The sequence below is a fragment of the Tiliqua scincoides genome, chromosome 2 (genome assembly GCF_035046505.1).
Source record: "Tiliqua scincoides isolate rTilSci1 chromosome 2, rTilSci1.hap2, whole genome shotgun sequence".
Classification (NCBI taxonomy): domain Eukaryota; kingdom Metazoa; phylum Chordata; class Lepidosauria; order Squamata; family Scincidae; genus Tiliqua; species Tiliqua scincoides.
The window spans coordinates 134,751,958-134,779,250 of NC_089822.1; the positions used below are offsets into that span (position 1 = coordinate 134,751,958).

The 27,293-nt window shown below is 45.4% G+C and overlaps 1 protein-coding gene across 2 annotated transcripts in view; it reads right to left on the bottom strand.

The window, feature by feature from the left end:
- Positions 1-10,704: 10,704 nt before the first annotated feature.
- Positions 10,705-27,293, bottom strand: part of ACVRL1 (activin A receptor like type 1) — a 46,041-nt gene continuing 29,452 nt past the window's right edge. For both annotated transcript variants that reach the window (XM_066613650.1, XM_066613651.1), the window contains exons 8-10: positions 25,520-25,717; positions 16,970-17,100; positions 10,705-14,091 (exon numbers count right to left, since the gene is read on the bottom strand). In XM_066613650.1, the coding sequence (XP_066469747.1) occupies positions 13,957-14,091; positions 16,970-17,100; positions 25,520-25,717 (464 nt within the window). In that variant the 3' untranslated portion in view covers positions 10,705-13,956. The remainder of the gene's footprint in view (positions 14,092-16,969; positions 17,101-25,519; positions 25,718-27,293) is intronic.

Here is a 27,293-nt window from a genome sequence, read left to right on the forward strand (position 1 = left end):
GTTCACTGTTTGAAACAAAGAGTGGATAATCACTGCCAGCAGGAGGGACAATTTGTAACCCCAGATCAAGGGGCAGCTTCCTTCCTCACTGTACCTCCCATCTAAAGTAATCCTGAAATATCAAGAGTTCTCTCAGCACAGAAGCTAGATGCTATAGGAGCAATCTAAGACACCAAGTGACCAGGCTAACCCCAACCCCCCCCCCGCCCCCACACTTTCCCTGGGGAAATGCACTGTGCAGGATGAGGGGAGGCACCTGTTAGCTCTTGGCAGAAAGACTGGACAAGCATCTTGTTTAAAAATAAGAGTTTATTTAAAAGAATAAAAGCAGGGAAAGGATGAAAAAAAACAAGCATTTTTTATTTACTGGTCCTGATTAAGTGAGGTAACATACGTGTGTGAACTAACCTTTCTGGTTAGAAAGCAATGGCCAGAATTGCAATGTGTGAGTAGTTCACATATGATGATTAGAATATAATTCACCAGCTGGATGGTATTAAACTGTTTTGCCATGTGGCTGCATGTAGGGTGGGGAGGAAGAAAATGAACTTTGCTTATGGAAGCAATGTGCAGCACGTGGGCAAAGCACAGAGGGTGCAATAAGGGCATGACTTCTGCACAAGGAGATAGTTTACCACACCACGTCTCACAGTTAATCTGAGGCACACACTTATAGTGCGCATCTTAATTACATTACCTGCACTGATAATATCTTAGATTGTTGTAGATATGGTGCTATCATCAAATTGTGCTAATCCGTAGAGGGTTGTATTTCAGTCTATGTGAGCATTCAGTGGTTGCCAGCCACTTGCATGGATAAAAAGTCAATGTTTTGGTTATTGAGCTATATGTGCTGCTGGCTCCATATGAAATGCAGACACAATGACACTGGATACCCCTAAGTCTGAAGAGCTATTTTCAGACCCCAGCATTCAAACATGGAATTGTGCTAAATGCAGAGTAATGTGAGGCTGATGGCCCTTGTTTGGGCCTTTTTCAAACCATGCTAGCGGCTCCATAGAGATGCATCAGTGAACATTGTGGGGTTCCAATTAATATGCATCTGGTTGCAACAAAACCAGGGGTCCATTTTTCTTTTCAACCATGCATTGCACTACTGGACCCTTGGGTAGTATGTGTGCTGTTGGAGTGGTTGCATTCCAGACTTAAAGAACATACCATCTTAAATTCTTTCTGGAGGCTCAGCTCATGATTCATTGTGGAATTTCTAGTCTGCTTGTATGCGTGTTCTTGGACAGTTACCCCATGCCTCCAAAGCGTAAGGCAGAGCGCAGGGCCAGCGCTACTGACCAAACCAAGGGGCCTGCAAATAAGAGATTACTGTAAACTAAGAATTCTCTTTAAGAACAAAGTAGAGAAGTTCTGGGATGAGATTTTCAATGTTTAAATTAATTTGCTCTTTGTTCTTCCCAAAACTGACATTATAAACAAATCTTTTCTCCGTACACACAAAACTGCTGTATCAGTAGAAGATCAAAGAACAGTGTTAATGAGGAGACAAACTAAATCTGTGGTTCTCAAAGTGTCAGGTGGACTTCCTAAAAGAAACATGGATGGTTGTTGGAGGAGGCCAGCGTTTGTGACACCTCCCAAAGAGGGTTGCTCTTCTAGACTGAGGATAGTGAAGCCAGACAAAGGCTGCAATCATATATACACCTACCTGGGTGTAAGTACAACTGAACTCTATGGGACTTTCTTCTGAATATTATTATTATTATTATTATTATTATTATTATTATTAACAGTATTTATATACCGCTTTTCAACTGAAAGTTCACAAAGCGGTTTACAGAGAAAAATCAAATAACTAAATGGCTCCCTGTCCCAAAAGGGCTCACAATCTAAAAAGATGCCAAGGAATACCAGCAGACAGCCACTAGAATAGACATGCATAGAATTGTGCTGAAACAGTGTTCCATCTTCATTATTCTTTTTATTATTATTTCTACAGTTCCATCAACAACGTGGCATGTTAAGAGTATTGCATAAGCAAAAAGTCATTTCCCTATCCCAAGGGACATACGGGCTGTATGCCAGTGGTAGAGAAGATAGTAGTGAGGTTTGTTTTTGTCTTTAGCAAACTGAGGGCACAATCCTATCCTGCATTGGAACAGGCAAGCCAAGAGACTTGTGCTGTATCCAGCACAGGATAGGGGCCAGAAGCAGCTCAGCCAGAGGCAAGGGGAAACTTTTCCCCTTACCCCTGGCTAAGGCTGCTGGCCCCTATGGGTCTTCTCAGATGTGCACCATCTCCTGAGGTGGTGCAAGTCTGAGGAGAGCGGAGTGTCTTGAAGCTGCTCAGTTCTCCACGGGAATGGGGGTTGGGATCCAGCATAGCTGCTGGATCCCAGCCCCATCTCCTGCTCCCCCTGCCTCTCCCCCGCCTACCTTTTCTTCTTGCATTGGCCCAGCTGGGCCAACGCAAGTCCGAGAGAGGAAGCCAGCACGGAGGCTTGCATCAGCCTCCAAGCATCTCGGAGCGCCGGCCCAGCTTCCTCTCAAGGAGGTGCAAACATACCTTACGTTTGCGACACTCCTGGGCTGGTGCAAGGGTCTTGCGTCGGCCCAAGGGTGCCTCTGAATTGCGCCCTGTCGCAAACTTAGGGGGGTTTGGGGTGCTCAGAGTTCTTGGTTCTCGAACCCTAAAGCCCTCAAGGCTCCTCTGCTTAGTAGTACTGCCACCACCCTGTATGTGCCAGTTCCTCGGTCCAGGGCCACTGAGACCCTCTAGGCTTAATTCTATCCCTTGCAGGCACTGAGCATTTTCTCCAATTAAAGCTTCAGTCCTCAAGTTACTAGACCTCAATGAGCACTTGGTAGCTTGCTGAATGGCTAGGCAGGATTCTGAACCCTTGTCCCCAACAGACAATGAAACAGCTTAGTAAAAGATATTTTAGTTTATTAAGTACATAAGGTTACATAAGGCAGCAAATGCTAGAGGTATAAACATCTAGGAAATATATCAGCAATAAAATAATAAAGCTAGCTGGCTATCTCTATTAATCCCTATCTCGCACTTGGGTCAGCTTCTCTTGTAGATCTTTTAGCTCCAGGCTACCTATGAGGCCACGTGCCCATGTTGGACTATGGAGCTCCAAGCGTGCAGGATGTTGCACCCAAAACTATCCAAGAAAGAACTGGACACACCCCTTGGGCACTCATTATTATACTTCTCATGCTAATAGCACTGAAGTGACTGCATCCTTATTTAGGCTGTCCAATCAGAAACTTTTGAGGATAGAACCTTCCCAAAGTTGACTTGGTTGCTAGCCCTCCTAGTTCTTACCCCTCCCAACTGGAGATCCATAGCTGCACTCCATCACGCTTGATCAGGCGCCTCTCCGTCTACTAAGGTGTTAAACATTCCAATGGGTTGTAATTCTTGTTGTCTGTCCTTTCTGGCCAGCAAAGGAGAGACAACAATCTTTGTGTTTGTTTACTCACATTCTTGCAGCTAGGAACTGCTAGCCACTTCTCCGTTACTGACTTAGTTTGGTTCAGGCTTCTAGTGCCAACCTAGGCCTAACATGTACATATTAATGACAAGCCCTAACTATAACGCTGAGAACTTGAACGCCGAGAATTCAATGGAAACAGTAGCTAGACAGCTACCAAAGCAAACAGGCAGACATTTATCAACTTTCATTTTACATGTATGGACAATGGAAAATGTTGTTTGCATGGGAAATGCCCAGTCATGCTTTTGCATTTGAGTAAAATATTCTGTGCATCTATCAGTGCTGAAAGAAAACAAACAAGCAAAAAACCCTTCCGATAAGTGATATGTGGAAATATTTTTCCCTGTGCGATGGGAATAACTTTATAGAAGAATTCCCAGTCTTGCTCATCATATATACTGGCTCTAGGCACTTTAGTAGAATTCAAGGGAATGGAAGATTCTTCTACACTTTCATCCAATCCTCTTTCTTCGCATAGAATTCCTAATCTAGTTATAGCCTCCAGGGACTTGGTAGACAACCACAAGGGCACTGAAACAAATGGGATGAAAAGCCAGAAATGATGAGGCAGCAGGAACAGTGGAAGACAGCTGTGGATGCAGCCAAAGCATGAAGATGTAGGAGAATGTTTGGTGGCAGGCATCTATTAACCCCAACTTGGGATCATTTGGACTGGGGCAGCAGTATGTGGGCCTCTCTTTTCTTTAGTTTCCAACACTGCAAACCCAATTTGTTCCATCGCTTTGTAAGAAGAAGGAAGAAAAGCATTCCCATTCTGACTATTAGAGGAGGAGGCGGTAACACTGGATGCTAAGAGAGAGAGATAAGCCCTCTTCATCCTCCTCTTGGAGTCTGGCACCACCGCTGCCCCCTCTTCCTCCTGGTATCCAGCACTGCCACTAGCCGTAATAGGCTGGGCTCAACACATTCACTCTGCTAGCCACAAAAGGATGAGTTGGTGGTGCCGGATGCCAAGGGAGAGAGCCAGGCTTTCCCCCAACCTCCTCTTGCACACTCCAGCACCAAGATGGAGCTGGTCTGGACTCCATGGAGGCGGCAGACTGGAGGACACAGTGGATGGGCCCCACCAACTCACCACCTCTTCCAGTTTGCTTCCGGACACAAAGTTCTCAACTTGCATCATGGATTCAGGGGGCATACTGCTTTATGTGTGTTCAGGACTGCATGCTACTCCCGACAGCTTCTATATCTACCTTATTCCATTGTTTCTTATGGTTCTTTCTGGCCTTCAGAGGCCCTGGAGAGGCCTCTGCAACTCATTTGAAAAGAAAACAGGACCTTGCAGCAGCACTGAGAGGGTAAAATTGGGGTTATTTTGTTTTATTAGTCAAAATAATTTTACAGGTTTTTGGATGTGAATGCTGTGTTACATAGTATTATTTTGCATTTACCATTTCTACACATCTTTACTTAGGAGATAAGTTCCTTCTGATGAAGAGCATGGGTGAAGAGCATGGGTGAACACATAAAGAGCATGATGAAGAGTATGGTCCCCATTTACCCTTATAAACATGATTTCTTATGGAAGTAAGTTCCCCTTTATAGGTTATAAGAAATTCCGCTTTATAAGTTGTTTTGCGATCCGGCCAAGCTTTCTGGTCTGTACTGTTTCTTAAAGGAACAGCCACACTTTCTAGAGCATGTCTCTTTGTAGAATGGTGGCCGACATACATATTTTTGCCCCCAAAATGTTTAAAAACTTCTATGTAGTGGAACTCTTTACATGCTTTTGCTTGACGTTTGGGTTTTGCAACCTACGTAGGAGGCCTACATTTAGACCAGGGGTGCCCAAACCCCGGCCCGGGGGCCACTTGCGGCCCTCGAGGCCTCTCAATGCGGCCCTCAGGGAGCCCCCAGTCTCCAATGAGCCTCTGGCCCTCTGGAGATTTGTTGGAGCCCGCACTGGCCCGACGCAACTGCTCTCAGAATGAGGGTGACTGTTTGACCTCTCGCGTGAGCTGTGGGGTGAGGGCTCCCTCCACTGCTTGCTTTTTCACATCTGTGATGCAGGAGCAGCAGCAAAGGAAAGGCCAGCCTTTTATAGGCCTTGAGCTATTGCAACACCTTCATTCATTCATATAAGTTCATCTTTAATATATTCATTTATGTAAACTTATGTAAATTTATTCAAATTTTAAATGTAAATTCATCCCCCCCCCGGCCCCTGACACAGTGTCAGAGAGATGATGTGGCCCTCCTGCCGAAAACTTTGGACACCCCTGATTTAGACTGACAGCATGATACAAGTTTAATGAATAGGTAAATAAGTCATATTTTCCATTTTTTTCTCCTCTGAAGAAAAGTTTTCTTTCCAAAGCAGTGAATTAATTAATGTTAATTTATTTCAAAGCTCCCATTTTGCCATTCTGGACTTTCAGACAGCTTTCCAATGTTTCCCAATCACAACTGTTCTCTAAAATGAAAGATGAGATTCTTGGCAATTTTATCACTAGGAAGGCCGGTCAATTGCCCATTAGACCAAAAACAAACAGGGCAGGCAGCATCTCATGTGTGACATGGCAGAGCGTTGGAGAGTTTTGTGTTTCCCTTGGAGATCAATCCATTTGTGTGTATTTCACCATGTTTTGCAACTTTACTGGAATTAGGAGTGGGGGAGGGGAAATCACACATTCCAGGAAATGTCATTGCACAATCTAGAGCCTTTTTATCAGATAACAGAAAAGAGTCATTTCCACCAAATCTTTGGGCCAGGTTCCCTTTTTGTTTGTCTGCTCCCCTCCCCTTTTGACCCTATTAGCTGCTGTTATCAACAGGAAACTCCCACATTCAAGATTAAGTGGATTGGCTGAGAAGGGCTGATGTGATGCAGGTTAACTAAGTCCATGGTGTCCTGCTTAAAAAAGCATTGCCTTAACAGTCATTTCCAGTGGCTGCAAGTGTGACTTGCTATTTATTAACATTTACTTGAGAATTTTAAAACCACATTTCAATAATCACCAAAAGCATTTAATAATCAAACCTATATACAAGGCTGTGTATCAACTCCACTTGGGGGTGGGGAACTGCATCCACTTTCTGCATCAGAAAAGCTACATCCTGCAACTTGCATGCATTATACAAATGATTGACATTTGCTGATTCTGCATGATTTGTTCTGCCAGCCATGCTCAGGGATGGAGGCTGTGCTAAATATTGAAGCCCAGTCCTGTAATGATTAGAAAACTTGTTTGGTTCACCTCTAAGATTTCACTAAGACTGCAGTCCTGTCCACACTTACCTAGGAGGAAGCCCTATTGACTATATTGGGACTTACCTCTGAGTAGACATGCATTGGTTTGGGCTCAAAGTGTCACAACGCATTTTTAAACTTAACGCATTTCTGAACTGAGGGCCAAACTACGTGAGCATGCAAATTCATGCATCCAGAGGTATGTTTTCAAGTGGAAGTGTGTCTTTTTTTCCCTTTAAAACAGCCTCATTGGGTGGCAATCCTGATTAGAATCAGGGTATGAATGGGGGGGGGGTTCTTTTCCCACCCCATGTGCTGTTTTATTTTGGAAATTGCCCCACTGAAGTGGGGATTTTATCCCAGAGTGAAATTGCCACTTCAGAGGTAGATCCCCACTTCAATAGGGCAACTGTTGGGAGGAAAACAGTGCCCAAAAGGAGACTGATCATCCCCCAACGCTTGCACATTGGTTCTGACAAGGACTGCCACCCCACACGGTTGTCTGAAAGAAAAAAAGGAGGCATTTCCACTTGGAAGCGTGCCTCCATCACATGTATTTACAGGCCTGTGTAATTTGGTTATTGGAACAGCTATAAAAACGGAACACTGGCTGCTTCTACTGTTCTAAATGAATGCCGACCTTGGCAGGACGATGGAATCTGCATCAGTTACCAAATTCCATTATTGTGTGGTATGAATACATGCAAAATACACAGAACTCTGGTTGTACACATAAGAGGAAAGGAATAAAAGGAGAGAAGTGATTTCAGCTCTGTGAATGGTACTTTTTGACAACTGCTTCCAGCTCTCATACAAAGTACATTGGGGAAAAAAGCTGACGATGGTTCAGAAAAGAACTGCAAGATAGTAGAAATCAATGCTGAGAAAGACTTTCATGCAGGCTCTTAAATATTCCCCCCCCCCAGTAGTACCAATAAATCAGAAGTTTTAAATGACACCAGAGTGACAGATTCCTTTTCCTTTTTGGTGCCTCACCTTGAAAAGTATCAAGTGTGAACTTCTCCACCCTTACTTTGGCCATTGGCTCATCAGGACTCTTAAAACGTCGGAGCTGTTTCATCTAAGTTTCATGCTGGCCAAAAGTGGCAAAGGAGATTTGGATCACCAAAACAGTATGTCCATAAATGATTGTAGGTCTAGAGCTGAAGAAAAGGCTTAAATGCAATGCAGGTGATCATATGTGCGTGCAGGGAAATGCAGACGTTTCCTATGTGAGTTAGACTTGCATTCTGATACTTTTGTGGCAGGTGGATCTTCTGTGTTAAATGTGAGATGAACATATGTAGCTACCCTTAAATATGAGCTTTCTTCATATTTAATCTAAATTTCTGGAGCGTAGTACATTTCTGCTTGCAGTGGCAGACCTCCCCAGCCCCGCACCCTGGTGCAAAGGTCAGCGATGGCACCCACCGTGGGTTGCCACCACCTCTCTGCCTGAAAATCTGCCCCCCCACTCACCAACACGTTGCAGAGCCTCGTGCAACTCCGAGACATGTCGGAGAAGCCTACTGAGGCTTCTCCAACGTCTTAAACTGTGCTTCCGGCAAACCAGAAGCACAGTTTCTGACCATGTCTGGAGCCTCAGAGAGGCTTCTGCGCGGTTCTAGCGGCATGTGAGTCTCTGTGCCTGTGGCATTTGCACCTTTTAGTTAATGACAGCTCCACCACTGTCTACTTATATTAGGTTCAGCAGCCTAAGGATTTGTAAAATGTATGGGCAGGAGGTCTGGTCTAGAGGGTAGAGCCTCCGTTTGCCTGAAGATAACATCCGCAGGTCGCCAGTTCGAGGCCACCGGCACCGTGAACGACGAGACCTTGAAGCAGCTGACAAGCTGAGCTGAGTTATTCCACCTGCTCTTTGGTGTGAGCGAAGAAGCGTCTTGGCTGCCCTCCATGTGAGAGATGAAGGAGCTGCTTGTCAGCTTGCGTGGGAGGAAACTGGAGGCCAGAATGTGATACCAGATCAGAAAGATCCATTGGAAATGTTTTGGTTCTTGAAAGATAAAACCTTTCTTCAATTGTAAAAATCCCTACGGGATTTTACAGTCTGCCCATGTAAACCGCCTTGAATAAAGTCTGAGGAGAAATCTAACGACCAAGAAAGGCGGTATATAAATACCTGTATTATTATTATTATTTACTATATATGAAATGCATAGGTGACTTTTTGGCAAATCCACTTCATATTTAGCTTGATACTTGGCCCTGTGTCTACAGTCTGCATAGAAAGGCTCCTTTCTGGCATGTGGGATAATTGCTATTTACTGTCTCCTAATCAGACTTGCTTTGGATACACAAAAGTTATTAGACACATTTTATCAACGTACATCTTCTAATTGCTGATTGAAAAACTTATGACCCCTCATATCTGTGATGATGAGAGTGTTTGGGGGCACAGCTCTGTTAGCAAATGCAGTGGGGTGAATGTTTCGAGGGAAACAGGCCTTTTGAAATACTGCAAAAGTTTCTTCGGCTTGTCAGAGTGTTATCTTTGTGGTGCAGTCCAACATCCATGTTTGGAGCTGGAAAAGAGATTGGGTCCTTAATGCGCAAATATTTGTTCATCCACAGCCTGATAAAACACCCAGCCAGAGCCACATGAATCTTGGAGTTTCCTAGGCTAATAAAAATAAAACACGAATCCAGCCATAATATTTTGGGCACATGTATATCCTGCGATAACCAACTGCTTGCCAATTGCGAACAACTGGCTGTACAACGGGGCAGCTGTTGAGCTCTTGTCCTCCTGCTCTGGTGACAGCAAACAAGGGCTTTCCTTGATTCCCTGTGCTTTGAATTTTCTCAGTCCAGGTAGAACGAACAGAACAAGGTGTTCTCTTTTCACAATGGAAATCCCATTCCAAAACGGTTTGCACTCCCATGCTCACTTTTCACCAAGTACTTTGTTCAGAGGCTGACATTTTCGTGTAGCTTTTGATAGCCCAACAGCCCAGTCCAGTCCCAAATATTCTCCCCACACACACGCATGAAAGTTTTATGCACAAGTCAGTTCTATTCCTATGGAGAAAACAAGTCAATGGTGCAGTGTGTGTGTGTGTGTGTGTGTGTGTGTGTGAACGCATGCATACCTTAATGTATAGTGAAGGCTATCTCTGTCAAATTCAAATTTTAGCTTAGTTGTAGGCTTAGTTTGGGCATGTCCCTGTCTTTGACAGATGTATCAGCAAAATGTACTAGTGCAGAATTCATTTACTTTTGGTTGCTTGCCTGACTAAGCATTGCTTTTAGTTGCTTGTGACCTAAAAACAAAATGAGGAATAGACTTTTGTAAAATTTCTTTGCCTGGTTGTCTGGAGGTAGTTATTCCTCGCCATAGGCAAAAGGGCATAAGCATTTTTACAAGCCTGCAGTTATGCTTCAGTGGAATTTAAGTGACCTAACTCTGAAGGTTGCCAACCAAAAACTCTGTGTAGAGCTGCAGGTTTTGTTTGTTTGTTTGTTTTGCTTTGCTTCAAGTTTTTACAAGATTCTCAGCCTTGTCGATGTTTTGCCTTTCTTTGAGCAACTCTAGTTAGCTCCAGTCTGTAGTTTTCTCCTCCGACAAAAGCCTGTAACTTAAATGGTGAAGGGCTGCAAATACTGTCATTTTCCTGCACCTTATTTGTTTTTTTCCCTTGGATCTCATTTGCGCAAGCACAGTGTTGCTCATGCAAAAATAACAATGTTTTTTCAACCCAGCAAGAGCTTGTTTGGGTGCAAATGTAATCAAGATCCCATCTTTTGCGTGCAAAACAGTGTCATGTCTCATGCAACTTTAAGTCTGCTATGTGAAACTTGAGTATCAGTCTTTTACTCAGTTTTACTCAGTGGCTCCTGTCACAGGTATATTGTGTGCAGATACCAATGTTTCTGAAGTATGTAAGGATTCATAACCTGGAAGTGACACTGCAGTTTCTGCTGAACACATAACTGCAGGACCTGCACATCTCTGTGTTTATGCAGTTGGGACCTTCTTAATATTCCAAAATTATACCTCAGGATTTATTAAAATGTTGCAATCCCTCCACCCCACCCACCCCATGTATTCACAGATGGTAGTATTCCATGCTTAACATCTGCAAGCTGCTGAAACAAGCATCTTCCCAGTCACACGGAGGGATGGGCAGCACCGGGCAATGCATCTCTTTATGCAGTTGGGGAAAAGGTGCATGATGTGCAATTTGCAAATGCTGTATCCCATGTGCGTACCAACACTCTTGAGAGGGATTATATTTAAATCTCCTCTTATTTGGATTGCAGTTTTCCCCAGGCATATTTGCCAAAGGGCAGGCTTCCACTCAATTATGGCTGGTATTGTTCTCTTTAGTGGTATTGTTCACCACTCAGCACTCCCCCCCCCCCCCATAAAATCTAGTTCATAAGGGACTGTGCAATAACAGAACAGAACAGAAGTTCAGTGCTGAGCATTTACCATCCTTGGATAGGCTCAGATCCTCTGGGACACTGTAGTCCTTTGGGACATCCCTACCCCTCCTGTCTCGTCCCAGGTGGGAAAGTCCCTGGTGGTGGGGCTAGACATCCTTGCAAAGGTATCCCTCCCAGAAGATGACTGCTCCACTCCTGTCTCTTGTCACCAGTGCACACGAAAAGGAGGGGCCGATACACATCACAGTCCAGAGGGTCCCCCACCTCTCCTGTTGCCCAACCACCATCTCAAGCTAATCTTCATGGTGGGCGGGGGGAGGTTTGTCTCATCAGATCAAACCTATGTGTGCTCCTGCCCAGCCCTCTCTCACACTCCTTGGGCAGACCCCCTTGGTGCACTCCTTCATAGCAGTGCCCCACCTTCAGGTAATCCTGACCTTCCCTGAGTCGTCTCTCTGATGCCCATCTTCTCTGGCTCTTCTCTCTTTTACTCCAGGGTCCTTCTGCTCCTGGTACCTTTCTTCCCTTCTCTTCTTTCCCCTTGTACTGCCTGCTATGGTTGCCTCGCACTCTCCTCAGTAGTCTCCCATTCTTCTCACTAGCCTTGTCCTGTTCCCTTTCATACCCTCCTACCATGTGAAGCCCTTCCCTCTCAGTCAGCTAGCCAGTCTAGAATTCCCAGCAGAACAACAGGGTGAGGAAGGGTGGCAACAGATGCCGGGGGGGGGGGGGAGCAGATCAGACCTAGGAGAGGTGAGAGTGCCAGGAGTCATGCATGTTCAGCACATCTCCCCCTTCCTGGACCTGATCCACCAACATGAGGCATGTTGTATCCTCTTCCCCTTCCTGGCCTGATCCGCCAACACTAGGCAATGACTTGCATCAGTAATTCAGCAGGAGCAAGTTTGAGTTGCCCCATTGCAACTGCTGGGGTTTTCCTTGAGCCAAGGGAACAAATAACTCCTGACCTTGAGGAGACCTCCAGCATGCAAAATTCCCCTGCAGGGTGCAGCACCAGCCATGCTGGTGCTTCTGCATTGGTGCGGGTGAATTTGTATAGTATTGGGCTGTCGGTTTCCTTCCCAGCATCTTTGTTTTCACTCTTTGCTTTATCAGCTGTTGACATCAGTAACCACATTCACTCCCAGTAGCCTCCCTCCTCAATCCTCTCCCTACACCTCCTTGGGCAAGCAGAACTCACCAATCATCAGGGTGCTAAATGACTTTCCTCCTAACTCAGACCAATTCCATTGTTCTCAATGGAAACAGAATTTTAAAGATATTTTTGATGTCTTATTTTTGATATATGTGCAATTTTCCAGAACAGATCCCCAGTGTAAATTTGAGAACTGCCTATATAGAGAAGCACCAGCAAGACTGGGTTGTTGCTGTGAAAGCAGAGAGGCTGAAGAGGTAGGGGAATGCTATTAACTATGTTTTGCTAGCCCAGATGCAACCCTTGCAAATCATGATTTGCAAACCCACTTTATGGTATGATTTCACATCTTGATTTACAGCCAATCCTTAACTGTTGTTCAGTCATTATTAAGACATGCTGTTCAGTCATTGATAAGCCATAATTAAAAGTGTTCTGTCTGCATGAGACTAGTGTGTTGCTTGGGCCTAGTTCATGAAGGCATTTCTCCACTGCCTGGCAAAAAGAGAGGCCCTCAAGAACACAGAAGGTGGCCATGTTACATTGACCCAGTTCATCTTTGGATAGATGGCACTGAAACAGTTTGAAAGAGTTCAAAATGAATTCCAGCAGCTGACCCACTTAAACATTCACCGAAATGTGTGCTCGAAAGCACACAGCAGAGAGATGTACTGTCAAAGCTGCACTGGGGAATCCCTAGCAGGCTAGCCAGAAAGGGGGATGCCCTTGCTTATTAGACCCTTCTTGCCTGTTGTAGTAGCTCTTATTGGGAGATCCTCTGGGCATGGGTGCTAATGCCTGCTCTAGCAAAGAGGGGGAGACATTTTCCTAGGCTGTAAAGAACCCAAGTAAAGTCTCATTTGCTCACATGCACCAGTAGACACTGTCAAATTACCTTCCTTGAATACGTCAGTTTGTGAGGTGGGAGGGGGGCAGGGTTATTCTTATGAATAAACAGGTATATCCCTCCACGCAGTTTTGCAAGCACATACCTTTCCCACACAGATGCACTCTTCTGTCCACTCAGACACCCTACCGTGTTCATTTATGTGCAAATAGCTGTAGTACATGTATACCAATCCTAAATGTCTCTAGCACACGACATTTGCAACATGTGTGCATGTAAATCCAATCCTGCCTGTGCAAGTATGTGTCTTTGCATCTGTAGTCTCCCTCCCTGTCTTGCACACTTACATACCCTGTAGATGTGTACAGACACACACAGATGCTACGGGCGCAGTCTGAACACTGGCTTATGTATGGCCCTTAATTGGTGTTTCCAAGGCAGCACCCCCTTTGGGCAGAGCGCTCTGCTCTTTTCCAAGTAGGATTCCTCCCACTTTGCAGGCGTTGGTGGCGAGACGGGCTGGCGTCAGGTTACAGATCCAGGGGGTATTTATATTAATGTATGTTCTGGAAGGTGGGTGTGTTTTCCCTTTCTCTGCAGTTAGAGAAAACAGATTAAAGATGCCTGAAGCAAAATACACGGCTGTCTTCTTTTCCATGAAATGTTCCTGTGAAGGCTCAGTCCTGGCCCCGGGGCCCCAGCTGAAAATCCTCTTGGCCAGACTTCAATCTAGGTTTGCTGTAGTCAGTGACAGAAGCCAGGACCAGCACTGGAAGTGGAAGGGGGTGACCTTGAACTTCTTACTGAGCCAATGAGTCAGAAATCTGATCTCTGGTCCCAGAGCTGGTCCCCACAGTTAGGAGAGTTGTTTGGGTTTGTCAAAGGAGTTGCTGAGCTTTTTCAGTGTCTTTTTAATCCTCAAAGCTGTGAGTCTGGCCGAGGGGCTCTGGTACCAGCATTCCTTCATGATCTTCGCCAGGGCAGACAAAGTCTGGAAAGAGAGAGAGAGAGAGAGAGAGAGAGAGAGAATTACTGTAATGTAGAAACAACTGCAATTTCCTAGACTACATTTTCAGCTGGTATTATTCTACACAACTAGAGTCCTGTATACGTATTGCATCGATTAAGGAGCTGTGGAACTTCCCCGAGAAATTCACAACTCATGTTGAAACTGGCTTCTTTCTTCAGAATTACTCTGGCATCTTTCCCCAGCTCCAAATCTACCTCAAAATTTCACATGTGGTGGCATTTTTGAGCCTCCATTCTAGCCAACCATACTCTACTCCTCCATACTTCCTTCCTCATCTTCTGTTTTTTGAAAACACAGACCTGGAGGAGGAAGAAGAGCGGCAATGCTGCTACTGCTGGTTAAGGGAAGGTAGGGGAGAGCCAGCTGGCTAATGGGGCAATAGTAGAGGTGATGTGCGCACCACTTGTGTCAATTTGCTGCCTGCGATGGTCACCTCACCACGCCTCATTGGCCACTGGCTGTGCCCTGCCTTTGAGGTCAGATGAGTGATGACAAGACAGAGGGCTTTCTCACCCTTTGGATGCCCTCATTAGAGAGGCCTGCCTGGTGCCTATTTTTTGCTCTGATGTTTTTACTTGATTTTGTTTTAATTGATAGTTTTTGTTTTTATTAGTCTTAACTGTTATGTTGAATTGTTCCCTCCCCTGGAAGTAGCAATACTGAAGCCCAGCATAGAAATTCACACAAGCCTATGTATACTTACCTGGGAGTAAAGCCCACTGAGTAGGATTGGGCTCCCAGTCTCTTCTTTGAGGGAAGGGGATTCTCTGCATTACACTGATTTGCTTATCCAGTCTTAAGATCTTTTGTTCCAACAAAGCTGTGTGCTTCAAACTCTCTCTCTCCATGCTACAGTAAAGGGATTCCCCCCCCCCCCACAAAATGACTGATCCTGTGTTACTCCTGGCACTCCTGATCCCATGTTACCCGCCCCCACCTTAAAGAGAGAAAGGCATTGATAATTTCCCTTGCCACCTCTTGTGGTAACAAGGACTGTACTGTAATGAGCTTGGAAGCTGAGCATTTGTGTCTCCCCACTCCCTGTCCCTCCTTCCTTTGCACACCCGCCTGGGAGGGAGGAAACGTTGTTAGTTTAATCATGCCACTGTCTGTCATCTGCACAAAGAAAAGCCAAATTCTATAACCTGACTAATTTCCGCTAAGCAGGTAAATCCTTGTCTGTTGCTTATTTGGCACATGTATTTGATCACCCTGTTCGCCATCCAAAGGAGTGAGAACAACACATCGGAACCCTGCCCACCTGAAGTCTGGGCTGTCCTTCCTCTGGTTTCTCCATACGTTGCCCAGATGTATCCAAAAGATCTTCCCAGGTGTCCCTGTCAGGAATTTCCTTCCCTTGTTGTGTTTTAAAACAAATACTGAGATGCTCATGTCCCACTGCATGTTTAAACTTGAATAGTGTGACTGCAGAAGCATAAATGATACCTGGTTCTGCCTGGCTCATTATAGTAGGGACTCCAGAGTTGGGTCAACATCCAGCTGGTTTGCCAAGAGTCAACCTGGAGATTTGCTCTATCCATTGAAAGTGACTGAATAAAGTGGAAGATGCAGCAGCTGCAAGGCCTCTAGTTTGTTCCTTCCCCAGGCCTTTCATCCACCCCTGTCTCCAGTCTGTTCTCATGAAGTCCCACTTGTTACAGCAGGTGCAGGGGGGGGGGGAGACATGAAGACCAGGGATGAAACAGGTGGGCGAAGCTGCCCATTGACTACTGGTCATTTTGAAGTTATCAGGCCAATCTTTGGATTGCAACCAAGCTGCCCTGAATATTTGGTCTCTGGGCACAGAAGGTGTGTGGCCATCCAGCCTGACTGCTGCCCTTGCAATCCAGCCAGGGCCACAGCTCCATGAACCTGCACTTGATGATGAGTAACCCCCGGAAACTGGAGGTCCAGCAGCTCAGCAGCCCTGAGCACTCCCAGCTGGGAGGAGTGGGCATGGAGGTGTATGACAGAGGAAGGGATGGAATGGAGGGGGCAGAGCGAGAGAGAGAAAGAGGGAGATGCAAGGGAGGGCACAGAGTGAGACAGTGCAGAGAGGCAGTGGAAGAAGTGGAAAAAGGGCACAGATCAAGTGGAGAAGCAGAGAAAAAAGTAAGAGGAAGTGGAGAGAGACACAACAGAAAGAGGACAGAACAGACACAGATGGTAAAAGGGATGGAGAGGTACTGGGGAGATTTGAAGGAGGAGCCAAGGGACAACCACCATTAGAAGGGGTCAGGAAGCTGAATGGGGAGCCACCCCAGAAGTAAGATGGGGTGAGGTGAGAGACAAGGAGGGAATAGGTGAGAAATGACTAATAGCAGGGCAATGAGCAGGATGAAATAGAGGACAAGGAGGGAGTGACAAGGATAGAGGACAAAAATAGAGGACAAGGAAGGAGTCATGCTAACCCCTTGGGGGCAGAAGAGGTTGAAACAAGTGGCAGATTAGAAGATGAGCAGGAGGGCTTCCTTCTAACTGAGGCCAGGTGAAGGGCTAATGGTGGAACATCCAAGGAAGATGAACTGTTGGACCTTGACAGGCCCCTTTGTCTTGTAAAACTAGATGCCAAAGTAAACTACCTTACTTCTTGAGCAGACAGGATGTCTCCTCTGAGGCCTTATGTTCCCAGCCTCCTTCCTCAACCCCTATGAGTTGGGAGGAGGTGGAGTGGGGGGGGGATTCCTTCCTCAGGTGAATTAAGATGGATTTGACTTGTTTTGTATCCAACTATGATGTGTAAGACTTGGTGCCCGATCCAGACGGCACATGTGGAACTGTGAGTGTGGCACACTGGAGAGTGTGGCCTGGCTGTTCTTTCTAGCACTGTGTCACTCACCGGGTCTGAGTACAGCCGATTTGGGACCGTGGGTGTCTGCTGATCCACACAAACCACTTTCTTCATATCTTCAAAGCTGGGGTCAATTGGCACTGCGTCAAAGAAGGGAGGCTTGTAATCTTCTACAATCCCTGCAGGATGAAAAGAAGACAAGAGCAGGGAGAAGTTTAAGTGCCTGTGTAAAGGACAGGCAGGCCATACTCTTGAGCACCAGAGTTATGATGCAGACGGTAGTGTAGATCTACAAGAGTTTCTCATACTAGCTGCTTACAAAAAGCAACAACAAAAAAATGTTGTTTTAAAGTTCTCTAAATGTCCTTGATGAAACAAGGAAAACTTGGGGGGGAGGGACTAGAAGTAGATTTTTGTGCAAAAGGATATAAGCTCAGTTCTAATATTGGAAAAAAAAAATCTGGGTCAAACATATGAATAGAAGTATTGGCAACCTTCAGTCTCGAAAGACTATGGTATCGCGCTCTGAAAGGTGGTTCTGGCACAGCGTCTAGTGTGGCTGAAAAGGCCAATCCGGGAGTGACAATCCCTTCCACACCGGGAGCAAGTGCAGTCTGTCCCTGGTCTGTCTCCCTGGCTATGGGCCTTCCTTCTTTGCCTCTTAGCCTCAGACTGTTGGCAAAGTGTCTCTTCAAACTGGGAAAGGCCATGCTGCACAGCCTGCCTCCAAGCGGGCCGCTCAGAGGCCAGGGTTTCCCACTTGTTGAGGTCCATCCCTAAGGCCTTCAGATCCCTCTTGCAGATGTCCTTGTATCGCAGCTGTGGTCTACCTGTAGGGCGCTTTCCTTGCACAAGTTCTCCATAGAGGAGATCCTTTGGGATCCGGCCATCATCCATTCTCACGACATGACCAAGCCAACGCAGGCGTCTCTGTTTCAGCAGTGAATACATGCTAGGGAATAGAAGTACCCAGTTCTTAATTCTGTGCTAATGTGATGGCACTGATATCCCTGGTAATCCTACAAGTCACTTTTTTTCCTCCTGGTTCCAGTTGGTAGACATTGAGATTCTACTAAAAATCAAAGGAACTACCTAACTTTGGTCTAAGAACTCATTTGCTGTGTGCAATGTCCATTTTTCTGTCTATCCATGATCACAAGTCCAAATATTCTCTCACACTATGGTGTCAAAGGTAGGGATATGCAGAAGGGGGGGTTTAATGCAGATAGAGCAGGGTTAATTTTCAGTGGATTTCTTTCAATTTCTAGAGGGGGCTAAATGGGCTCAGAATCTAGCCCACAGTTTCTAAATGGGCTGCAATCTGGAATTCAGCTGAGAGGAGACAGGCTGTGACTGCAGGCAATAGGGTCATACAAGTGTTGCACTTGATAGAGGTGCACTATTTCACAGACTGCCATGGTCCAAATCAAGCACCTTTACTGATATCTTAAGGACATGTGGACTGTATGTTGCAAATGCATTACGGAGCAGTCACAGTGCAGTCTGATGGCTGTGAAATGTCCAGTGGAAAGATATGGAATGTTAGTGGTACATAAAACAGTAATCTGTGATAGGATCATTTCGGGAAAATTCTTGTTCTCATCAGCAAGCACCTCTTCCTTTTGGCAACCAAGCTTGGGAACTATTTGCCAAGCCAAGGTCACACAGAAGTTTAAGAGACAGCCATTGTGGTTTCTCCTTTTGAAAGTTGCTTTAAACTTGGCAGTACACAAACACATCTCTGTGGTTGCTGATGGGACTGATACCTTAATGCTGTTTTTGCGTCATGCGAGATCAAATTTCTTGATGCAATCTGTCATACGCAGTGAAAATGGTAAGGTTTACAGTCCAATCCTACCTAAATCCCCACGCAGTGATGTAGTAGCATTGGCGCAGCTTCCACTGCATCCCGCAGGGGATTTTCGGCTGCTGGAGATTTCCTTGGGGTAAGGAGATATTTGTCTGCATTGCTCTGTGCAGGTGAATCGGACCCGGAAAGGGGCTCAGGATTTGGTATGTGTTGCTGCCAGTGCCACTTCCCCTTCCAGGTCTTATCTGCTCTCCTTGCCCCCAACACTACCCCATTACATCCAACACCTCTCCCATTCTACTCACTTTGCCCCATTCGACGCACTCCCCACCCACATCCCTGCACAGGTTTAGCTGCTCTATTGGGTTTACATTGGCCTGCCAAGGTGTGGGCGGGCACTGTGGCTTTCTCACTGCCAGGCCTGCTGCACTCAACAGCGAAGGCTGTTTTACAACCACCACAAAGCAGCCTCCACCAGTGCAACACTAGTTACTCCGGTAGGAGAGTGGAATAGGATTGGACCATAATATCATGTAAAGCTCAGTGTGCCAAACAAGATGCAAGAGTGCCATCTTTGCATGCACTTGAACTGGATTTTACACTACTTGTGGTTTCTTTGGCAAATCAGCAGGATTCAATATGTCTGCAAGACTGAAATGCGATGCACTGGGACATCTCTTTTGATCACTAGAAAATGTCAGCACTGTAGACCTAATAAGTAGTGGCTGCAAACTACTGGTATCTTTGTGGGGGGGGGGGGGATCCAAAGATGTTGCAGTATTATATTTACATGAAGAAAATGTTCAGGGCAAGGAATAAATGCAACATTACATGTTTGCCTCCATCAAAAAATGCTGCATGCCATCACCTGCTGGAGGTACGTTTATAGTGCCTGACTTGGAAGGATCTTAATGGCCCTGATGTTCCTGATCTTCCTGTCAGGGAGGTGGCAGGGGGTGGGGTGGAAAAGCATGAATGAAGAATTCCAGCTCCAGATACAACTGGTATGAGTTATGCACCAGAAACTATGCTGAATTTGCTCTCTTGTACTTGGAAAATCAGATGAACCATGGACTATAAAGGGCACATGCTAGGGGATGGAAAGTATTTTGCTAAACTATAATGGAAAAAGGACTTATAAACACAGTAGTGAGTAGTAGTGACTATGAAGAGACAACATATGAGCTTGTATAATAGTTCATTATACATTAATATAAAATGGAGTTGATATAATAATTATTGTAATTGAGTTTATAATCAATACAACTGAGTATAGATGGAGAAGTGTGATATCATTCCTGAAGTTTGCAATTACCTTGAAATTCCATGCCACACCCCTTACTATTCTATATACAAAAGCCTCCAGCAATTCCCCCCCCCCCATGTGCTCCACTCAAGAAAAGTGCATCCTTTTGATATTGGTAGATTTCCTCCTCCTCCTGTAATCCCTACCCCAGTCCTTCCAGAAGCTCTCCTGATCATTCGGAGGGACTTTTTCAGGGTGTGGGGAGGTTCCTTCACACAAGCTTTCTTTCACTCATGCAAGATTTGCTCGCAACTCATTATGCCCAAGGATGTGGCATCCAACAGAGGATGCCCTGCATGTAGCAAGCTAGAACATGGGAAAAATGCTTAATTATCTCCCTTAGGCACTATTTTTGAACACACACACACACACACACACACACACACACACACACACACACTTCATTTTAATAAGGAAGCATTCAAAAAGGTGGGTGGATGAGGGTGGGTACGTGGTCTCCTATATCACTGGACTTTTAAAGGATGAGTCTGATTGAGCCTCTATTAGAAAGATTCTAGTTCTAGAAGGACTCAGCAGGAATTTTATCCTTGAGCAACGGTCTTGTGAGGCTGTCCAGCGTGCACTCACCCTCCCAACTAGTCCTCGACATCAGCAAATTATTCTGACCCTGCAGTGTCTGAAATTGGCAAAAAATACAATGCCCAGTGCATTATTCCTAGCAACCTGTGCGTCTGGTGCCACCTGGTGGCCAAAATCTCTGCTCGTCTGGAACTTCCAGAAGCTGGCCTTTTCAACCTCTCCATCTGTTAGCAGCACTGAAGATTTTAACCTCTTTAGAGTTGGTAGTAACATGTTTTTGGAATGTATTTTCTTCTGAAGCCCAAGGAAATGCCCATCTGTGCCTTGCTCTAACTAAAATGAGAACTAAACAACCTCATCCAAGCGGACATCCCATCTGGCTCTTCGGGAAGAAGGGAGGCAACTGTTTTTCTGTTTATGTTGTTTGTACATATAGGATTCTACAGTGCACTGAACAGAGAATGAGGGTAAAGTGGGATGGGGGCTTTTAGGCACTTAAGAGTTAGCAGCCATCCAATTAAAGGTCATGAACTGAGAATATAATAGGCTTGGTAATTGCCAGTGTTTAATCTGAAACAGCAATAGGATTAGCCTGGCCAAGCTGTTCTTGATTCTTCTGCTTTTCAGTTAATGACTGTTTTCCTTGAAGTGTCTCATTGCTATCATATGGAGGGTGGGAAATACATAAGGAAAGGGGTCCTCCTCTCCGCCCCTAACACTAACTATACCCAAAGGATAGGCCAAAATGAAACATGACTGGCATCACAATAAATTGGTGACTGAGAAAGATTCAAATGACAGGAGCCCAACAACTTGTTATCACAATGAAAGGCAGGAGCAAAGCCAGTGACATCCCTAGGGGATGCAGGCCGCACTGGGTGACGCGCACAGAGGGGATGATACCACTACTTGCCAAAAATTTTTAAATCTTGGTATTTTTGAGTAATACCATCATGTTACATATCAATTGATGTATAATTTCATGCAGAATGTAATGAAACAAACCGCGTTGAAATATCTCTATTGTATCAAAAGTTATAGCAAAAAACCCCATAGGGAGCAGGGTGATGGTACATCACCAAGCCCACTGCCTGGACGCTGCCCCACCCACTGCATGGGAGGAGGTCCATCATAGGGGCGAAGCTCTGGTCTCCCGCACCAAGTGATACAAACCCTGGTGACGCCACTGAGCAAAGCTGAAAACTGGCCCTGAATCTGAGATCTTGATTTTAGCCACTGATTCAGTGTGCCATCACTGAGCTCAGGTTAAAGAAGGGGCTTGTAGGTAAACAATCCAGAGCTGAAAAACAAATGCAAACACCTTTCAAGTGAGAGTCCCTGTCCTCTCGAAGAACTTTCAGTTTGGACTTTTTTAAGTGGGAGGGGTCTTCTGGAAAAGAGACTTAGCTCAGACTGAGATTGCTGCTTTAAAAAACAAATACTGTAATAATATTGAGAATATACAAATCAGCATCTGCTAGTTTCTTTGAGCCTGGCCTCTCCCTCTCTATGCAATATATTTGGCAAACGTACAAGTCAACAAATCAAATGCTGATGCAGCAGCCTGCCTTCCTCCTCCATCTCTACTTCAGATGGGTTGTCCATCCTTCTGAGAAAAAAAAAATTGTAAAGTGTAGCAGGTACATTTAATTAAACGTACTGTTAAAATGTTGAGAACCTGCTTTGGGGAAGCGTCTTCTGGCCCAATCGTTTTGGTCTGCTGCTTCACCACAAGATGCATTCCAGTGACTCAGCTCACTTTACAGCTAACCCCTGCTAACTGGTTAAGAGGCGCTTTTTCAAGTGGGTGCTCCTCTTTTATTTAGCAGGGGGAGAGTAACTGGTCCACCTCACCCCAGCAGTGTCTTTTCTAGTGGCTGTCTGCTGGTGTTGCATCTTTTTAGATTGTGAGCCCTTTTGGGACAGGGAGCCATTAGATATTTGATTTTCTCTGTAAACTGCTTTGTGAACTTTTTGTTGAAAAGCAGTATATAAATACTGTTGTTGTTGTTGTTGTTGTTGTTATTACAGGTGATGCAAAATGCAAAGCATCATATAGTGCAGCCTGGCCATTGCTGCAAGCAGCCCTGCCAGTGTGACGGTGGACACCACAGGAACCCCAGCAGTGGTAAGCTGGCATGGGGGGGTGGACAATGGGCAGGAACGGAATGGTTGAAGGAAAGGGGAGGGGAAGGAATGGGGTAGACACCAGGGTGGGGGGGGGGCTGTTGTCAAGGTTGAGAAGGGAGGATATTGTCAGTGGCAGTGCCCCCAATATCAAATCCCCCTTTCCTGGCCTTGACCTATCTACTTGAGTTCACTCAAACTTGCACCAGCAAAGAACCTGGTGTACAGCTGAGCAGACCCTCTGGGGCAGTGGACAATCCCATACCTCGAGGAGTCCTCCTGGACCTGAAACTCCTCCGCAAGACACAGTGTGTGTGCCCTGTTAGCACAGCTGCATCAGTGCCAGGGGAGTTAGGCAGGATTGGGCTTCCCTGCTTCAAGCAGAAAGAATGTGTTTTCCTGCACTTGGTACAGGGCAGGAGAGAGAAAACGATGCATCTGGCCAAAATGTGATCCGTTTGCTTCCACAATAGACTGGCTATTAAAATTACGCATGCTTTTTCCAGGTCTATTTTTACAGCGTGAAGGGTTGAAAACCTGCCTTTCGACAATGAGAACTGAGGACCAAGATGGTGAGTTCTTTAGCCCATTTCAATTTCAATGTAACGGTATGGTGCAGCTAGGGAATCGAATCAGCCTGAGCTTGCAATTCCTTCTGTACAGATGAGAGATCAGGGTTGCTTTAGCATGAGTGCCATGTGGTTTGCAAGGATCAGGTAGTACACTGTTAAATTATGCAGGTGCATCCTTACAATTTTCCTCTGAGGTTGTTGCACAGGTACTAAGTTGCTAAGCCTGTGCTCTGCCGTGCAGCCAACCTCCATCTACTTGCACTTCACACTTGCATATTGCAGTCTGCATTTTCCAAAGCTCTATAGCTGTGATCATTTCCTGGCCTCTTCTCTAAATGTGTATTAAGAGCACATGGGTAAAGAAACATTAAATAAGAAATGGGCATCTGAGGCCTCTGCATCTTTATGAAGATAGGAGCAGGCCTGGCTGACTTTCCCTCTTGGGTTGGCCGGAGGATTCCGGAAGCTCCACGGAGGTGGCCAGTTGCCAGCCTGAGCTGTGATGCGGCTTGTTTCCTAATCAGTGATGAACAAACAAAGTGCTGATTGAGTCTAATGGTCCCTTTAATCAGTGAGCCAGGCGCTGACACTAGATTACAGTGTTTATAATTTACAGCTAATCATTCGTGTAGAAAAGAAAAAACAAAAAAGCCTCGTCCAAACCACAGCAGTTGAAAACCTTCACATTAGCAGGCCTGCTCAGTGATTATTTCTGCACAGGAAGCCAAATGCGAGGGAGACGTTGGTGGATAGACCAGGCCTCCCTCCCGTTCCATTCTCTGGCTGTAGCTGTAAATCCGAAACAGAAGACTGAGGCAGCTGCTGGACTTCCCTTGAAGGAACTTGTGGTTCTAGGGCTGCTTCCAGATGTGACATCTAGGTCTATTCCCCTGACCCTTGAATGCATAGTAGCTGAAGAAAAATCACATTAGAAGTCTGCCTCCCAACTTCTTGCTGGTTGCGAGTGCCACCATATGCAGAATTCAGTTCTTAGTGTGCCATTGTCACTTCAGAATGTTTGTGAAATTATGACAAAACTTAAGCCCATGCATGGCAGCAAATGCATACGTACAACAGGTGGGACCTCAATACCCACTGATTTGGAATCCACTTTTTGAAAAACCACTGATACGACTCACCACTGATACCAGGGTTCACCTTTCCTTGTAAAAGGGAAAAAAGTGCCAAAATCCCATTTCCTGTCTTCATGGTGTTGAACTGCACCGCTTTCATGCTTTTCTAGGTTAAAGATAGCTTTAAAGACCCATTTCCAGGTTTCTTACTTCTCCATTGTAGCCCCAGAAAGCATTGGTGTAGACGCTATACCGCATTTAGCCACTAGATGGGGTGAATAATGGAATCTAATGGAATTATTCATCCTATCTAGTGGCTGAATACAGTATAGTGTCTATATCTTGTTACAAGGCAAGGTGGACCCCTGTATCCACTGATTTTGGTATCCACTGAGGGTTCTGGAATGGAACCACAATAGATACTTCCACCTATACTCGTCTTGCAGCAACTTGACATTCAGATGGTTGTGGGAATTGGCCTCACATCTGTGGCAAAACTGTGGTAGGCATGTGGCACATCAAAATAGCTAAATGGAACTCAGAGGATCTCTGGATACCAATTGTTGAGGTCAAGCAAACAAGTGGTGTGTGTGTGTGTGTGTGTGTGTGTGTGTGTTGCGTGTTGCCTTCATGCCCTTTATGAGCTTCCCAAGGCCAACTGGCTGGCTGCTGCTGAAAACACAGTCCTGGACTAGACAAACTTTTGGTGAGATCCAATAAATCGGTTATGTTCCTTATTCTGGCAAAAGGGCTGGGATATTATTTATTTTTTTATACTAAGTATTTATACCCTGCTTTTAGTAACCCTGCTGGGTAACTCAAAGATGCTTTGCCCTTAGACTCTGCCATAGGAGATCCATATCCCAAACTTATAGGCCAGGCATGGACCAAAATGGAGAGCTTCCCACTCTGGTCCTTCCTCAAGCCCTACCCCCTGCATCAACCTGGCCTAATTTGATAGGTCAGGGTGATGATATGTGACATGACACAACTGAGCAATGTGTACTGCAGACACAGCCTGCTGGCTGCACCAAGTGGCCTCTTCTGCTGTTTCTTTAAAAGGGGGCTGCTCGCAAAGCCAGGGATGCAAATCCCTGCAAATCCTTGCAAATCCAGGCACCCAAAATTAATGTATTTCACCTTACATTTTGTGTTTTACCATTCACTCACCATTCACAGCTGTTCTCCGGGCTATCTCCCAGAGGACAAGGCCATATGCCCAGATGTCGGTTCTCTTGAAGGATTCAAAGCAGTCCATTCGAATCTGTTCATCTAAGACCTCGGGTGCCATGTAGCGTTTGGTGCCTACCCGTGGGTTGTTCCCAATGTCCAGATAGTCACTGCTCTGCGAATGTATGACCGCCAGACCTGAAAAGAAACAATGGTGCCAATAGTTAGAAGAAAGCTTGTCTAGGAAGGTGGCCATCAGTTCAGTGGTTCTTCGATGAGAGCCAGCTTCAACATCCTGCCAAGCCTTGTGAGATCCAAGGCAATGCACATAATGTCTCTGGGCCTCCTTTTCTCTGTGACTTAAGGACACTAGTACAACTCTACATCACAGGTCTAAATATCAGGACTGGGATTATTGGAGAGAAAGCATATAGGAAAAGTGAGAATGTAGGAGAATGGCATGACTTTTGAGGTGTTGCTGTTATGACTGGGGTATGTATGGCTTGATGTGCATTTGATAAAGATGGCATCCACATCTTCATGGCAGATTTGAAAGGATCTGAATGTGTACCCAATGTACATGTTCCACATGGCCACAACTTCAACCATGCTTGTTCCTCAGCTGCACTTGGGCACTTGTGCTGCCGATTGAGGGCCCAGTCCTATCCAATTTTCCAGTGCTGGTGCTGCTGTGCCTATAGGGTATGCACTGCTTCCTGTGTTGGGGAGGCAGTCTTGAAGGCCTCCTCAAGGTGTGGGAACATTTGTTCCCTTACCTCGGGGCTGCATTACAGCTGCCCCAGTGCTGGAAATTTAGATAGGATTGGGCCCTGAGACACCAGCAAGATTAACATGTTTGACAGGCACCTGTTCTTCCAAGTGCCTGCATTTCCACTTCCTAAACTTCCTGCTTTATACATATCAATCTAGAGATTGGGATAGAGCACTCTGGGATGCCTCAATAGTAAAAGAGGCTGCAATCCTATTACCCGGGAGTAAGCTCCATTGTCTTCAATGGAACTTACTTCTGAGTAGGTATCGTGTCCAGGATTGTGTGAATTGACTTGCATTTTCAGGTCCCGATCGATGACCATATCTAAGGTCAGAAAAGGATATGATATCCTTGAGTGAGATGGGTTAGATTATGGACATTATTTTACCTTTCCCTACAGCCTGGCTTGCTTGTAGCGCTTTTTGTTTATGTAACAGATTTCTGTTCTACCCTTTATCAAAACAAGTGTACAAAGTGCTAAAAAACTGCATAATAAAATACCATACATTTCAAAATAGCAGAAAAACTTCAGTAAGCTCAGACAGCAGAAATTCAGACTTAAAGACCAGCATTTCACACACTAAACTTGTTCAATAGTAGCTGAAAATATTCTAGAGGATAAAAACCTTGCAAACATTCAGGGCCCAATCCCATCCAATTTTCCAGTGCCACTGCAACGGTGCCAATGGTGCATGCACTGAATCCTGTGGCGGGAAGGCTTTAGGGTATAGGAACATTTGTTTCCATACCTTGGGGCTGCATAGCAGCTACACTGGGGCTGGAAAGTTGGATAGAATTGGGCCCTCAGATATTAAAAAAACTTGAGAGAACAGAAGCATTTTAACCCTATGCTAAGGCTCAGTGATCCAAAGCTGTTGCCCCAGAAGCACCTCTGCCAATGCACCTGGTCTCTTATAGGCCCATTGCTTAGGTATACCCTTTATGGTTAAGCAGAACCTTGGGTGACAGATATGTTAGGCTAATGACCTGGGAGACCTGAGG